Source organism: Mauremys mutica, chromosome 9, assembly GCF_020497125.1.
Source record: "Mauremys mutica isolate MM-2020 ecotype Southern chromosome 9, ASM2049712v1, whole genome shotgun sequence".
Lineage (NCBI taxonomy): Eukaryota > Metazoa > Chordata > Testudines > Geoemydidae > Mauremys > Mauremys mutica.
This window is the reverse complement of record NC_059080.1, coordinates 41,378,759-41,395,078: the sequence shown is the minus strand read 5'-3', so window position 1 is coordinate 41,395,078 and position 16,320 is coordinate 41,378,759. Positions and strand designations below refer to the sequence as shown.

Here is a 16,320-nt window from a genome sequence, read left to right as displayed (position 1 = left end):
ATGTTTATTCTTTGCAAGTCACCCACTTCCCCCACATTATTGTACCAGCTCTAACAAATATGCCACTATAATAACTACAGGCCTAATTCTTTCACACCAGGATTGATATTAGATGCCTGTGGGAAATAGACTCTAACTTCAGCACCAAAAAAATTTTCTTGTGGAATTCAATAAAGACAATAGACATCAGTAGCTGAATTGCAGTGTTTATTTAATTGGCATGGGCTGAGGTGATTTGAACAGGGATAGAGAGTCAAAAGACTTTGATTCTGCCTCTGTGTCTCTGTCTAACCTTGGGCAAATCATTTCATCACTGTATCTTGGTTTCTCTATCAGTGTAATGAGGACAGTGATATCTACTGCACAAGGTAGCTTGAGTTTAGGGTGCTCAGCCATTCTCATGATTGAGCCAACATTTTCTGAGCCTCAGTTTCCTCATCTGGGCAAGGGGCAAAATAATACCCATCTTTGTAAGGGGCTTTGAAATCCTCAGATGCTAGGCCCTGTATAGGTGCCGAACATCCTGCAGAGTGGCCCAGCTCTTAGCCTGGAACAATTTAAATGCAGCTAACTCCACAGCCTGAGGCTATGTGCAATATAATAGGGTTGGGCGTTTTCAGCCAGGCTGGGAAGCTGATTGGCTGTGCGTCCCTGAGTGCTCTCAGAAACTGGGCCAGTGCATTCTATTCCCATGTCCTGCAGACACGCCATATGTGCGTAAAATATTTTAATGCAACATGACATGTAAATGGAAATCTTCCACCTGGAGAGAGTTACCACCAGAAACACCTCTCCTTTTCCTTTCTTCTCTTGCCAACAGCGCGTCCCCTGGGACAGATGTGGGGTGCCTGAAAAACCTCATCTGCCCTGAATGGGGACTGTATTCCCCTGGGTTGCCTGGTGAGGGCTAGAGTGTAACCACTGAAGCTCGGCTGTCCTATTGTCCTGCTACACGAAATTGCTCGGTAATAGAAAATCCTGCACATCCTAAAGGGTCTGCTGGAATCCAGTGGCCCTGCACCGTCCAAGCACCAAGAGTTTGTCCATCCCAATTCCTGCGGGAAGTAAAAGTAGCAAAGAAAGCGAATAACACTGCACGTGCTGCCCTTCCTCCCCCTCTCTCTAGCTGTACAGGATGCAGCTCTTGTAATATGCTGGCAGGGAGTGAAGCGAGTGTGTCGTAAAAGGGGAGGAGGAGGGTTCGCTCAGCTTCCCAGCAATAAAAAGGTAAGCAGTGTGTGAGAGCGAGCAGGACAGGGAGGAAGAGAGGCTTGGAGCAGGGGAGGGCAGCCACAATACAGAGGCGCTAGAAGGGCATACTGCACTGGCTACAGTGAAAGATTAAAAGGTAACTGATCTCCTAATCTCTCTGCCTTCCCTTTTGAGTGTATTGCTTCCCTAATGCTAAGTAGCTGCTGCAGTCAGAGAGGAAGGAGCTCGCTGGTTTCATTTCCAGGACAGCTTGCCAGTGGATGTTGATGTACAGCACCCCCAGGGGCTGGCGATTTGAAGGCGGCAGGTTGCCCTTTCCCCAGCACGCCGGTTTTGTGTGCGCGTGGGTGGCTTTCCTCTTGTCTCTCTCGCCTGGGAATGGATGGTCGTTTTTTGGAGGGCAGATCAAGGCTGCCGTGCTAGGCTCGCTTGAGGGACCCGCTGGCGAGGAGGGATTGTCTGTCCCTGGAGGAATGAAAGCCATGTAACAGGAGAAATACTAAAGAGCCCGAAGACATTGTCATTGCTTCTGCCCTTTGCCTCCCTTGCCAGCTTTGGCTGGGTCTGTAGCCACTGTCGCTTTGAAAGGGAGCAGCTGGAAAGGTGGGGATCAAGTTCTATATTGTCATTTGTAATGCATGAGTGTCCCGCTATCCCGAGCTTAATTTGTAATGAAAGAGGCGCCAGGCTCAAGCAATTAGGTGCCAGGGCTCAAGCAATTTTTTTTACTTTCATAACTGACGCAGCACGCCCAGAGGTGCCTGGGTTCTGAACTGCCAAGCCCAGAGGTGCCGGGGCTCTGAACTGCCAACCCCAGAGGTGCCGGAGTTCAGCCCTGGCAAGTCCTGGCACAAGAAAGCACGTTCTCTATCTATATATCTATCTATCCTACAAACAGAGGGAGAGTGTTGCTTTAGCATGGAATCGCTCCCCAGTTATCCTAATTGGTCATTTGTAAGCCGCCTGATCGCCTTAAAAATACTTATTAAATAATTGAAAGCCCTGGCAGGCAGCAGCTTTATAAAAAGACCCCGAGCTGGGACCGCATGTCCTCCCTAATCAGGGTCTTTCACGCTCCACAGCACTGAAGTTACTTTGCATCAGTGTAAAGGGAAATGTTCCGCCACTGAACAGAGCCTGGTTGTCAGAAGCAGCGTTGTTCCAACTTCTCCGGGGCGCCACCTCCCCCTGCTGCCATTGTGGCAGGTGAGCATGGGGCTCAGGACAGGATCACCTGGACTGGGCTGGAGTTGCAGCCAGCCTCACTGGAGCAGAGATCTTAGCACCAGTCTTTGAAGCGGGTGGTTATTACGCTTTATTTATGTATTGCTGCTGGCTGGCAACAAAGCAGCGGGACTGATCCTGCTCAGGAGAAGATTTTGCTGTTGAGTTCAGTGGAAGCAGGATAGGGCCCAGGGCAAGAGTGTTTTGAAGTGTTCTCATGGGGGAAGGGAAAGATTCCATAGATTCCAGCGGTGCCTGCGTTCCTCTCTGGAGATATATGTATTGCACAAACTGGTAAAGGCATTAACTAATGCTCTCCTCTCTCCTTGGCAAAAAGAGGGACTGGAGTGACCTGGCCAGGGCTAGAAGCCTGTGGGTCAAGTTTCTGATTAGGCTGGAAAGCAGCTGTTAAAAGGAATTCTCACTTGTGGTTAAAGGAGCTTTTTTTTTTTTTTACTCCTTTCCCTGTTTTCCAAACATCTCGATCCTGGAGTGGGGCTGGGATGCTCTGGATTTTGTACTTGTCTGACCACTTCTAATTGAAAAGCATCCTCTTAATGCTCCTAAGCCGGTTGAAGTCAGTGGGGGCCAAACCCTCAGATGGTGTAAATCAGTGCAGCTCCCTTGACTTCAGGGAGCTTGGGATCAAACTGTTACAGTGTGGTTGCAATCAGCAAAGTGACTGTAAAAAGGGCCAAACTCTGCTTTCTATCACAGCCGCATTAATGCAGAGGAGCTCCATTGTCTCACAAGTGTACAGGATTTACATGGGGCTGAGAGCAGGATTCAGCCCCTAAAGTCTCTGTAACTTCCATAGCAAATATGCTCACTTTACAAATCAAAAGCGTATTATTTTGGCATGCCATCACTGCAAGCTCCAGCTGTTCAGTAGGAATCCAGCTGTGCTCCTTCTGCTGCTGCTGCCATCGCCTGTAATAAAGAGTCTGTAATTGGCACTCTGCTGGCAGGGTTTGTTTTTGTTGCTGAATGAAATGTGAGGCAGACTCCTGCTTACTCTCTCGTAGCACCATCGGCTGTGCGAGGCTAAGAGGAGTAACTTGGTGTGTATTAGTAAAGTCAGCAGCTGTCACTCAAAGTCATGAGGGGCGCAGATCTGGAAAGTAAAAGGGGGCTGGTTATTTTTACCTGGTCAGCTTTCTCACCGTAGCTAGGTGTTATTGCAGAGGTCCCCTTACCCGTCGGAGAGCAGGCTAAGGGCTGTGGCACTGGGCTCTGCACTATGGAGGAGCCAAAGGAACTTTAAACAATGGTTTGGCATAATTTTGTTAGAAAACAATTAGAGACTGGAGCACGCTGCCAATCTCAGAGCTTGATTTGGATTCCCAAAGTGAGGGGGCCACAGAGCGAGGGATTTTCTTTGGCCCATTTCAGAGAGAGGGGATCCAACTGTCTATTGCATTATGATCCTTTTGCAGAACTCTTGGAGCCATTCAGACAGCAGAAGTAGCCACTGGGAATTATATCCAACACAGGGTAATTCCATGGGTGCCATAAGACCAGAGTGACAGCTGTCTCTCACACCCCCTCACAGCCCCTGTAGCCGGGGGTGTGGGTAAGGGCAAGGCACTGCTAGAGTGCTGCTGAGCTATGTCTATTCTTGACTGCCACAATGGCTCTTTCAGACTTATGAATAGGCTGCTATTGGTTAGAGCATCCCTGAGGCTGCTCTTAATTTACCCCAGGGCCTGGGCAGAGCCTAAGGCGAGTCCCAGAATATAGAGAGGCACAAAGGTTGTGATCTCCAAAAGCTCATGTAATGAGTATAGTTCAGCCAGAACTGATCATCAGATCTCTAAGGTCTGTTGGTAAATTTCGGTCTAGACTTAGATTTCAACCCCCTCCCCCAACGTTCCAGGGTCTTTGGATGCTGGGTTTTGGTGCCAGGACCTTTAAAAAAAAGTCATCCAGTTTGATATGGAAATCCGCTTACACCTTTACAGCTTTAGCATGTTCTGGGCATTAGAATGTGTTTAGATTCCTAAGGCTAAATTCCGAGCTGGGGGGAGTCGGTGCTACAGGCACTTCAGTGGAGTTGTGCCATCTTCCACCCCGTCTGAATTTGGTCATCATGTCTCCATCACATCCTCTTTGGGCCTAGAGCAGAATGAGGAGTCCAAAAGGACTGGCTATTTCTACGAACCCAAGGCACATCAGCAGCAGTTACACTGCCTGGGATAAATATCTATAAGGAACAGCACCAGCCCTCCTGCGTTAGGGCACAAACCAACCACTCAGTCTCTATGGATAGAAATTTCATGCTCTAGTAAAAATATAACAGTAGGGATCTATTATCGACCACCTGACCAGGACAGTAATAGTGATGATGAAATGCTAAGGGAAATTAGAGAGGCTATCAAAATTAAGAACCCAATAATAGTGGGGGATTTCAATTATCCCCATATTGACTGGGAACATTTCACTTCAGGATGAAATGCAGAGATAAAATTTCTCGATGCTTTAAATGACTGCTTCATGGAGCAGCTGGTACGGGAACCCACAAGGGGAGAGGCAACTCTAGATTTAATCCTGAGTGGAGCGCAGGAGCTGGTCCAAGAGGTAACTGTAGCAGGACCGCTTGGAAATAGTGACCATAATACAATAGCATTCAACATCCCTGTGGTGGGAAGAACATCTCAACTGCCCAACACTGTGGCCTTTAATTTCAAAAGGGGGAACTATACAAAAATGAGGGGGTTAGTTAGACAAAAGTTAAAAGGTACAGTGACTAAAGTGAAATCCCTGCAAGTTGCGTGGGCCCTTTTTAAAGACACCATAATAGAGGCCCAACTTCAATGTATACCCCAAATTAAGAAAAACAGTAAAAGAACTAAAAAAGAGCCACCGTGGCTTAACAACCATGTAAAAGAAGCAGTGAGAGATAAAAAGACTTCCTTTAAAAAGTGGAAGTCAAATCCTAGTGAGGCAAATAGAAAGGAGCACAAACACTGCCAACTTAAGTGCAAGAGTGTAATAAGAAAAGCCAAAGAGGAGTTTGAAGAACGGCTAGCCAAAAACTCCAAAGGTAATAACAAAATGTTTTTTAAGTACATCAGAAGCAGGAAGCCTGCTAAACAACCAGTGGGGCCCCTTGACGATCAAAATTCAAAAGGAGCACTTAAAGATGATAAAGTCATTGCGGAGAAACTAAATGGATTCTTTGCTTCAGTCTTCACAGCTGAGGATGTTAGGGAGATTCCCAAACCTGAGCTGGCTTTTGTAGGTGACAAATCTGAGGAACTGTCACAGATTGAAGTGTCACTAGAGGAGGTTTTGGAATTAATTGATAAACTCAACATTAACAAGTCACCGGGACCAGATGGCATTCACCCAAGAGTTCTGAAAGAACTCAAATGTGAAGTTGCAGAACTATTAACTAAGGTTTGTAACCTGTCCTTTAAATCGGCTTCGGTACCCAATGACTGGAAGTTAGCTAATGTAACGCCAATATTTAAAAAGGGCTCTAGGGGTGATCCCGGCAATTACAGACCGGTAAGTCTAACGTCGGTAGCGGGCAAATTAGTTGAAACAATAGTAAAGAATAAAATTGTCAGACACATAGAAAAACATAAACTCTTGAGCAATAGTCAACATGGTTTCTGTAAAGGGAAATCGTGTCTTACTAATCTATTAGAGTTCTTTGAAGGGGTCAACAAACATGTGGACAAGGGGGATCCGGTGGACATAGTGTACTTAGATTTCCAGAAAGCCTTTGACAAGGTCCCTCACCAAAGGCTCTTACGTAAATTAAGCTGTCATGGGATAAAAGGAAAGGTCCTTTCATGGATTGAGAACTGGTTAAAGGACAGGGAACAAAGGGTAGGAATTAATGGTAAATTCTCAGAATGGAGAGGGGTAACTAGTGGTGTTCCCCAAGGGTCAGTCCTAGGACCAATCCTATTCAATTTATTCATAAATGATCTGGAGAAAGGGGTAAACAGTGAGGTGGCAAAGTTTGCAGATGATACTAAACTACTCAAGATAGTTAAGACCAAAGCAGATTGTGAAGAACTTCAAAAAGATCTCACAAAACTAAGTGATTGGGCAACAAAATGGCAAATGAAATTTAATGTGGATAAATGTAAAGTAATGCACATTGGAAAAAATAACCCCAACTATACATACAACATGATGGGGGCTAATTTAGCTACAACGAGTCAGGAAAAAGATCTTGGAGTTATCGTGGATAGTTCTCTGAAGATGTCCACGCAGTGTGCAGAGGCGGTCAAAAAAGCAAACAGGATGTTAGGAATCATTAAAAAGGGGATAGAGAATAAGACTGAGAATATATTATTGCCCTTATATAAATCCATGGTACGCCCACATCTCGAATACTGTGTACAGATGTGGTCTCCTCACCTCAAAAAAGATATTCTAGCACTAGAAAAGGTTCAGAAAAGAGCAACTAAAATGATTAGGGGTTTAGAGAGGGTCCCATATGAGGAAAGATTAAAGAGGCTAGGACTCTTCAGTTTGGAAAAGAGAAGACTAAGGGGGGACATGATAGAGGTATATAAAATCATGAGTGATGTTGAGAAAGTGGATAAGGAAAAGTTATTTACTTATTCCCATAATACAAGAACTAGGGGTCACCAAATGAAATTAATAGGCAGCAGGTTTAAAACAAATAAAAGGAAGTTCTTCTTCACGCAGCGCACAGTCAACTTGTGGAACTCCTTACCTGAGGAGGTTGTGAAGGCTAGGACTATAACAATGTTTAAAAGGGGACTGGATAAATTCATGGTGGCTAAGTCCATAAATGGCTATTAGCCAGGATGGGTAAGAATGGTGTCCCTAGCCTCTGTTCGTCAGAGGATGGAGATGGATGGCAGGAGAGAGATCACTTGATCATTGCCTGTTAGGTTCACTCCCTCAGGGGCACCTGGCATTGGCCACTGTCGGTAGACAGATACTGGGCTAGATGGACCTTTGGTCTGACCCGGTACGGCCTTTCTTATGTTCTTATGTTCTTATGTTATGTTCTCACTGCCTGGAGCTGTGGGGAACCCTACCCCATGGGTATATTATTGCACCCTTATGGGTGTTTCACGGCTTTCTCTGAAGCGGCTGGCATTTTCCACTGCCTGGTGCTGGGCCAGATGGGCCATAGATCAGATGCGGCGTGTGGCAACTCCTGTTGTTCCTGTTATTTAAACGATACAGAATTGAATTGACTAATGTCAGCAAAAATGCTAAACTCCCCGCCCATGGAGTAAGCCGCAATAACCCCTTTGGGTAACAGCTGGAGGAACTAGACGGACTTAGAATATGTCCTGAAGGTCAACAGGTTGGGCCCCCTAACCTGTCAGACCATGGAAGGGAAGCCAAGCTATCCCACCTATCATGCCCCAGTTGCTGTGATCCAGGGACTGTAGTAAATTGCCCAGCTGACCAGCTGACCTCAGGGTCCCAGAGGCAAAGGGAAGAGAGGTGGAGTCTCAGGACCTTAAGCATGTTCCTGATCCTGCAGTGCTTAATCACCTGAGCTACCCCATTGAAGTAGCTCATCTGGGTGAGGACTGCAGGCTTTGGTGTTGATAAGAGAACTGTATTGCGTTGCCTGGTGAGTTTAACATCACTGTGGACTGTTGCTTGCTTTTGCAGGTGGGAAGGAGGAGGTGGCTCACCATGGCCTTGGCGGACAATGCGAGCTGTGCCAAATCCAGCGATGACTTCCTTTTCCCAGAGATCATTGAGCTCAATGTAGGTGGGCAGGTCTACATCACACGCCACCCCACCTTGGTCAGTGTTCCTGGCTCACTGCTCTGGGAAATGTTCACTCAGAAGAATATCCGCTCCTTGGCCCGGGACAGCAAGGGCCGCTTCTTTGTGGACCGAGATGGTTTCCTCTTCCGCTACATCCTGGATTACATGAGGGACCAGCAGCTGGTGCTACCTGACCACTTCCCGGAGAGGAACCGCCTGCAGCGGGAAGCCGAGTACTTCAAGCTACCGGAGCTGGTCAAGATGCTGTCTCCAAAGCTCAGCAAGCAGAACTCCATCGGGGATGACCCATGCCAAAGTGACCCAGAGGAGCTGTCTCCCAATGCGGACACGGCCCGCAACCTTGCCTCTGCCAGCGCCGCCCTGACTAATGCCCCTGCAGGCTCTTTTGCCTCCAGCGGGGTTGGCGCTGGCCCAGACATCAGAAGGTCAGGTTTCATCACCATTGGCTACCGGGGCACCTACACCCTGGGCAGGGACAGCCAGACGGATGCCAAGTTCCGCAGGGTGGCGCGGATCATGGTGTGCGGCAAGACCTCGCTGGCCAAAGAAGTCTTTGGGGACACCTTGAACGAGAGCAGGGACCCTGACCGGCCTCCAGAGAGGTACACCTCCAGGTACTACCTCAAATTCACCTTCCTGGAGCAAGCCTTTGACAAACTGGCCGATGCCGGCTTCCACATGGTGGCGTGCAACTCCACGGGCACCTGCGCCTTTGCCCATGACCAGACAGACGACAAGATCTGGACCTCTTACACCGAATATGTTTTCTACCGTGAGTGACAGTTACCAAAAACCAAACACCAAATGCCAACTCTCCCTCCCCACCTGCTGTGCTGGCTGTTTTCTGTAGAACTTAGACATCAGACCCTTGAACCTTGGTATTTTTCCTCCTTCCTTTACATTTGTTTTTCCAAATCGAACCCTATTTGGCTCCCTCTTGTACTGGTTATTGAATAACACCAACCCTCTTTTCTCCAACTTCCAACAGTAGCTCCCAACCCTCCCCGGATCCTGGACTTGGCAGTTCTTGTACAAGGGAAGAGGGGGAAACAAATATCTTTGTGTTGCGGAGAACTGCTCGGGGATTTTTGCTGCTGGATAAGCTCACCAGACTTAATGAGTGAAGAGACACTGAGCAGAGCTCCAGCCAGGTTGTAATCGGAACCGATTCCCAGCCTCACAATGTGTATACCCAGGGAATGCACTGTGTTTGCTGTACCAGATTTGCTGGGTAACTCATGCAAGGGGAATCTCGGTTCCATGTTATGGCTGGTGGAGGGAGCAAAGGGGAAAGAGATCCTGATACTGTAGACATATTGCCAATAGCCTATGTAAGCAGCTTAGCATTTAGACTGCCAGTGCTTGGAAAGGTTAGAGAGATAGAGATGTGCCACTCATGTTTGCAGCTCTCGATTCAAAACATTTTCGCTATCCTAACTGAGATGCTTCTTGATTCTTCGATATCGGAGAGAGACACATACCCCTGTGTATATACCTGGGGTAGGAAGGGGTGGGAGGGAAGGCCTATCTGGTATTTTCACACAACGGGGTATATAATAGACCTTTAGAACTGTTTGATGTCAGCGTCAAATTTACCTTCATCATTCCGTCACTTAGAGTAGGAAGAAGGTAATCAGACTCCAGGAGGACCAGCTTTGATTGCTACAGCGAATGACATTCTGGTTTGCCCACAGCTATGACTATATATTTATAGATTAAAGAGAATCTTAACTAAAAAGGAGGGGGAAAAAATCTTTGCCACTTCATTGGCAACCTCTCGCTAGGTCTCTTTCTAATTGTGGCGCTCCGCTCTTTGTTCGCGGGCCTGAGGCTGGCTGGCTGCTGCTTTACCATGCCTGGGCCACATGTAATAAAGGAACAAAAAAGACCTGCTTTTGTGTTACTGGGCTGAGGTGAAAGGCAGAAAAGCTGGTGCCCCTTTTTGACTGAAAGCACATGGAGCTGGGAATGATTCTTGTCTAGAGTGCAGGGATCTTAGAGTAAAAGAATCAGCCACGCAAAAGGCATTTGATGGGGGTCTGTTTTCTGGGGCATTTTTTCTTCTCCTTTGAATGCAGATATTGAAGATCTCCGCAATTAGAGAGTTCCCTTCCTACCCGGCTGCTTCCCTTGTGTTTTGCTTCAGCCCCATTCGCCTCCTCTTTGAACCTCCTCTTCTCTGCAACTGCACTTGTTAAACTATTACCAGGAAAAAGTGTTACTGCTCATGAGAGAGATACCAATGGCTCTGGACTGAGGCATTCAGTCAATGGAAATTCTCCCATTGACTGCCAGCAAACAGGCTGTGGATCCAATTTCATTGTGCAGACAGGCACTGTGCAAGTTTCTGCTAATGTGCTTACTGCCTGAAGCACCCCCTGTGATTGCAGTCCTCACACGGCTCTGCCAGAGCACCTCAGTCCTGAGGTTCAGTCCCTGCTATTCCAGACCTGGCTTTCCCCAGACAGCTCTACCATTGCCCCTCAATCCTGATCCACAGCCCCTGCTCCTTGCTAGTCCAGTCCTGGGCTCCCACACAGCTCTGCCAAGACACCAGACCTGCAGTCCACCCTGCTATTCAGGGCAGCTGCTGCCAGTTGAATGTGTGTGGTGTATGGGTCAGATAATCACACTACATGGAGACTGGTGTGGGTGCAGATGTTGGAGGACTACTAGTACTTTCTTAAGAGTCAGGGTGGGAGAGGACTGAGAAATGTTCTAGAAAGAAGAAAAAGAGTAGGGATTTGGGGCAAAAATAACAACAAAATCTTCTCCATCCTGAAAACTCATTGAAGAAGGGGAGCTATGAGAATTGTTTTTAAAATGGTGAGCGCTTCATGATTCCAGAATTGTGCTTAGGGGAACAGTCATCTACTTTTAAGCTCTGTTTGTTTAGAAAAAAATCTCAGAATCAAAAAGGTTTATGTGCAGTGCGGGGAAGGGAGGGATGGGGCCATGTGCAGGGGTGGGGGCACAAGATCGAAATGAATAGAGATATGTCCATGTTTGGTTGCTTTTGTAATACTTTAACATTCTTCTAGAGCACTGGTGACGGGAGCTGATCGGAAAATGGAATTTCCATCCCATGGGAAATACCAACATGTTTGGTGTTTGTTTTTGTCCCCCACTGGTATGAAAAGTCAAAATCTCCAATTTTTTCATGGAAAGAATATTCCAAAATATTTCAGTCTAGAAGCATTGAAATGAAACATTTCAACAATGGTGAAACATCATTCTATAATGAAATATTGAATATGTGTCATATTAAAATTAATATTACAACATACGAGATCAAGTGAGAATATCAAAACAAAATAAAAGCCTCCATTTGGAATCATTTTGCAACTTTTATGTAAAAAATTGCCTCAAAATTGACAAGTTCCCATGAAACATTTTGATTTCAACAAAGTAGCATTTTCCAGTGGAAAAACTGCACCACTGAAAATATTTCTGTTCAAACAGTAGAATCTTACTAGTGGAGAGAACCATAAGGTGGAGCTAGCTAATCTAACCCTTCTGTAGACTTCCCACAGAATTTCATGGGGATGAAGAGTGAGACTCAGGGCCGCCCAGAGGATTCAGGGGGCCTGGGGTCTTCCCGCCGCTGAATCGCCGCCGAAGACCCGGTACTTCGGCGACGGATCCTGGGGCGGAAGGACCCCCTGCCACCAAATTGCTGCCGAAGATCTGGCACTTCGGTGGCGGGTCCCAGGGCGGAAGGAACCCCCGCTGTGGGTCTTCAGGGCACTTCGACTGTGGGTCCTGGAATGGAAGGACCCCCCTGCCACCAAATTGCTGCCGAAGACCTGGCACTTTGGCAGCGGGTCCCAGGGCGGAAGGAACCCCCGCCGTGGGTCTTCAGGGCACTTTGGCTGTGGGTCCCGGAATGGAAGGACCCCCCGCCACCAAATTGCTGCCGAAGACCCGACGTTCCTGGGGCCTGGGCCCTGCGAGAGTTTTCTGGGGCCCCCGGAGCAAGTGAAGGACCCCGCTCCAGGGCCCCCAAAAAACTCTTGTGGGGGGCCCCTGCGGGGCCCGGGGCCTGGGGCAAATTGCCCCACTTGACCCCCCTCTGGGCGGCCCTGGTGAGACTTTCAAGAGGAGATGGGCACGTTTGAAAACCCATAAGATTGATAAAAACGGCTCTACAAGCCTATAGGATGTAACACAGAATGGGATCCTTTCTATAGGCTTTTTGAATGATACTACAGAAAGTAAGTAGCTCTCTGTTAAATTCCAGAGCAGAACTCAGAAAATCCATTGCAACATTCTCATTCTTCATTAAATTCTTAGCAAATTCAGTTGGCCAAGCTCAGCAAAGTGCAAAGACGAAACAGCAAAGTAAAAGATGAAAGTAAGGAAGATGATTTCAGTATTCATCACCCAAGGAGAAAAGACACAGAGGCAAGAGGTAATTAAAAAAACAACAACACAGAATGAATGTTTTATTGACAATTCCCCTTTAACAGGGTTTGTGCCTGCATTTTGGTGCAGTGTTTTAAATATTTAGTGGATGGCCTGGCAAAGACTGCTGTTTCAGAAGAACCTGGAAAATCTCATCTAGACATGTTTGCTTATTTTTTTCATGAGCTTTCACCTCCCCTGCCCAATAAGGTCTTTTGGAGCCAAAGCAAAATGAATTCTGGTCTCCAGATAGTTCCACCAGCCAGGAAGTGAAATACCAGGAGAATGTTAACAAAGCCGTGGAGACCTGGGTTCATAGAGTATATGGCCAGAAGGGACAATGTCTGTGATCATATAGACTGACTTGTTGCATAGCACAGGCCATGGGCCTTCTCTATATTAATTCCTGTTTGAAGTAGAGCAGATATTTTAGAGAAACCTCCAATCTTGATGTTAAAACAGCCAGTGATGCTGGGAAACAGCAGTTCCATTTTGTGTAAAATTATGAAGTTTTGACATTTGTTTTCATGCTGATGCACACCAAAACTGAGACCTTTTGAAATGTTTTGCCAAAAATGAGAGTGAATGCGAGCTCTACCTGCCAATAGCCTAGTGGTTAGGGTACTCAGCTTGGATGTGGGACACCTAAGTTCAAGTTCTTGGGTCTCCCATATCCCAGGTGAGAGCCCTATGCACCAGGCTATTCTGGAGTGGGTCTTTCTCTCTTGTTTTGACCTGTAATTCCAACCTGAACCTGAGCTATCTTCCTGACTAAATATTTGTTGACACTGATATATTTCTGTGAAAGACTTCAGTGTCAATGGAAAAACGTTTTCCGACCAGCTCTGTTTACCCTTGGTATGTTGTTCCACTGGTCCATTACTCTTGCTGTTAAAAATGTGTGCCTTTATTGGTTCAAACTGGATTCTATTCCCGGCTCTGGCCATTGTTTTGCTGGGTGGCCTTGGGAAAGTCACATCACCACTCTGTGCCTCAATTCCCCCTCCCCTGTGTAAAATGAGGTCAATGATACTGACCTCCTTTATAAAGTACATTGAGATGTACTGAGGAAAAGATCGAGGTAGTATTATTATCTCTTGTTATTTTGAATCCCACCTCCCTCAACGACTCCCTGAGCCATTAATGCAGCATGTAAAGAACTCAGATACAAATACCCATGCTCATCCCTTGTTAGTACTGTTGTCTCATTGGCGAATGGGAACATAATGAGTGCAAGAAGCTTTAATAATTGCAAGGTGAGCCTTTCCCCATTAGAGCGTGACCTATGCAAGGTGGAAAAGACTGGAGATAAAGACTAATGCACACCTGATGCAGACAGACCCAGAATGATGCCTTCCTATCCTACGAGTGGAGGGGAGTGTGGACATAGAGCTCAGATATTTTGCTGAGAAGACGCCTGCCAAGACAGGCAGGGGAAGTGTTCGGCGTTTGAGGACTAAGGGCAGCTAGAGATCCAACTTCCGCAGGAGGGGCTGGTCATTTTAATTGGATGACAATGAAAAAAATAACAATCAAACCATTATTTTCCTAAGCCAGCACCTCCCTTCCCCCTTCCTGCCTCCCTCCCTCCACCTCTCCCCTCATACGGTACTGTTCTTCAGGGCAAGGGAGAATCCAACCCCCTTCCCCTCACCTGCCTTGCGCCCTGGGGCGCCTCTCGTGGTGCTAGTCTCCAGGGAGATCTCTGCTCATGGCAGCAGGTTCCCCTTCTGAACTTGGTCACGAAATTTGAAACACAGAGACACACCTGGGAAGTGGACGATGTCCTGAATTTTAGGGCAGCCAGAGGGGGCACTGTGGTAGGAGGTCTCTGAGCATAGCAAGGCAGGGTTGGGTTGCAATCCCAGGCACACCCTGCCTGGCCTCTCCTAACCTCCCCTGCCTCCCTCTCCAGTTCCTGATTCCTCCATCAGCCCAGAAGCCAGTGAGAGGAGACAGGTCAAGGCCAGGGGAGGGGAGGATCAAGCAGGGAGATAGAGCTGGTGGCAGAGAGCTTGCAGGCAGGGAGTAGGAGGCTGGAGATGGGTTTGGACTCTGAGAGGGGAGGTGGCAGTAGGTCTGGTACAGCTTGAGGGAGGTAGAAGTAGGAGCTGTGGGCAGTGATAAGCTGCCAAAATATTAACAACCGGTTCCCTCCTCCTCACCCCACAAGGGGGTCATGACCCCCCCGCCCCCCGGGACTCCTGCCCCGCCCCCCAGGACCCCTGCCCTATCCACCCCCCTTCCCTGTCCCCTAACTGCCCCCTGCCACCCCATCCAACCCCTCCTCTTATTCCTGATGGCCCCCCGGGACCCCTGCCCCATCCTACCACCCCTTCTCTCTGTCCTGACTGCCCCTGGAACCCCTGCCCCTGACTGCCTCCCACCGCCCCATCCAACTCCTGGTCCTTCCTGACTGCCCCCCCAGGACCCTTGCCCCCATTCAATTCCCCTGTTCCCTGCCCTCTGACCGCCCCCAGTCCTGACCCTAATCCACCCCCGGCCCTCTATCCAACACCCTCTCCCTGCTCCCTGCCCCCCTTACCGCACTGCCTGGAGATGGGGGCCGTGCCACCCAGAGCCGGGGCTGGGAGCCACGGGCGCTGGGCTGGAGTTGGGGGCCGGGCCAGAACCACTGGCCAGCCCGAAATCGGGGTCAGAGCCGGGGGCCGGCCCGGAGCCGCGCCGGCCGGCCGGAGTCGGGGCCGGGGTCAGAGCCGGGGACCGGCCCGGAGCTGCGCCGCCCGGCTGGAGTCGGGGTCGGGGTCAGAGCCGGGGACCGGCCTGGAGCTGCGCTGCCCGGCCACAGTCGGGTTTGGGGGCCGGCCCGAAGCCGCGCCGCCTGGCCGGGGTCGGGGTTGGAGCCAGGGGCCAGGCCGGAGCTGCGCCGCCCGGAGTCGGGGTCGGGGCCAGGGACGCGCGGTGCCTAGAGCCCTCCTTGTGCCCCCCCCCCCCAGCTTACCTGCAGGAAGCTGCTGCTTCCTTCTCAGCCCTCCCAGGCTTCCCGCGCTAAGAGCTGATTGGCGGGAAGCCCGGAGGGGGAGCCTTCAGAGGAGGAGGCAAAGGCAGAGCTGGAGCCAGGTTAGCTGGGGCCGGGGGCAGGGCAGGGAGCGGAGCTTTTGTTAAATTTAAAAGCCCTTTCCAACCGGTTCTAAAAGGGTTTCTAAATTTAACAACCGGTTCGCGCGAACCAGCTGCAGCTCACCACTGGCTGTGGGGGAGGAGGTGCTAGACAGTCATACTTGTTCTAAGTCTTCTAATGCTTGCATGCCTCTCTGTCTACTTGCTGGGTGTTATCATAGTAATTGTTGCAGCACCTCACATCCCAAAGGATCTGTAGGGCTTTGCAATCCCTCTATGTACCGGGCAGGCACCTCTGCCCTATCTCCCTTCCCATGGTGACAGACTGGATTGAAGCTTGCCCAAGGCCACAAGGATCTATCATGCTATCATCCTCCTCCTAGAGGCTCAGTAGCAGTTCCTCCCCTGCGGATCTTAGGTGTCTGCAGGACAGGAATGTTCCTCCATTGCACCTGGATAAGTACCTGTGGGGAGCTCCTCAGTGTGAGTTTCTGGGAGCCTGGTGCCATAGAAAATGCTATGTGACCAGGCCATAAAGCTCTTCTACAAACTCCTGGCATTTTGGCACTATAGAAAACCTTATGTGTTAAGGGCCTGATGCAAAGCCCATTGATTTAAATGGAATGACTATGAGAACATAAGAATGGCCATACA

The 16,320-nt window shown here is 48.8% G+C and overlaps 1 protein-coding gene across 3 annotated transcripts; it reads left to right on the top strand.

Moving 5' to 3' along the window:
• The first annotated feature begins 1,140 nt into the window (after positions 1-1,140).
• LOC123377417 (BTB/POZ domain-containing protein KCTD12-like) lies at positions 1,141-10,297 on the top strand. Of its 3 annotated transcripts, none has more exons than XM_045030317.1 (2): positions 1,141-1,227; positions 8,059-10,297. In XM_045030317.1, exon 2 carries the CDS (start codon positions 8,083-8,085, stop codon positions 8,959-8,961), a length of 879 nt encoding a protein of 292 aa, XP_044886252.1. In that variant the 5' UTR covers positions 1,141-1,227; positions 8,059-8,082; the 3' UTR covers positions 8,962-10,297. The 3 variants fall into 3 exon arrangements, with proteins under 3 accessions (XP_044886252.1, XP_044886250.1, XP_044886251.1); XM_045030315.1 differs by having other exon boundaries at positions 1,215-1,348; XM_045030316.1 differs by lacking the exon at positions 1,141-1,227 and adding an exon at positions 1,452-1,815.
• Positions 10,298-16,320: the final 6,023 nt, after the last annotated feature.

Bases quoted from the DNA above. Each gene is read 5' to 3' on its own strand.
- LOC123377417 (XM_045030317.1), top strand. From the start codon at position 8,083: ATGGCCTTGGCGGACAATGCGAGCTGTGCCAAATCCAGCGATGACTTC.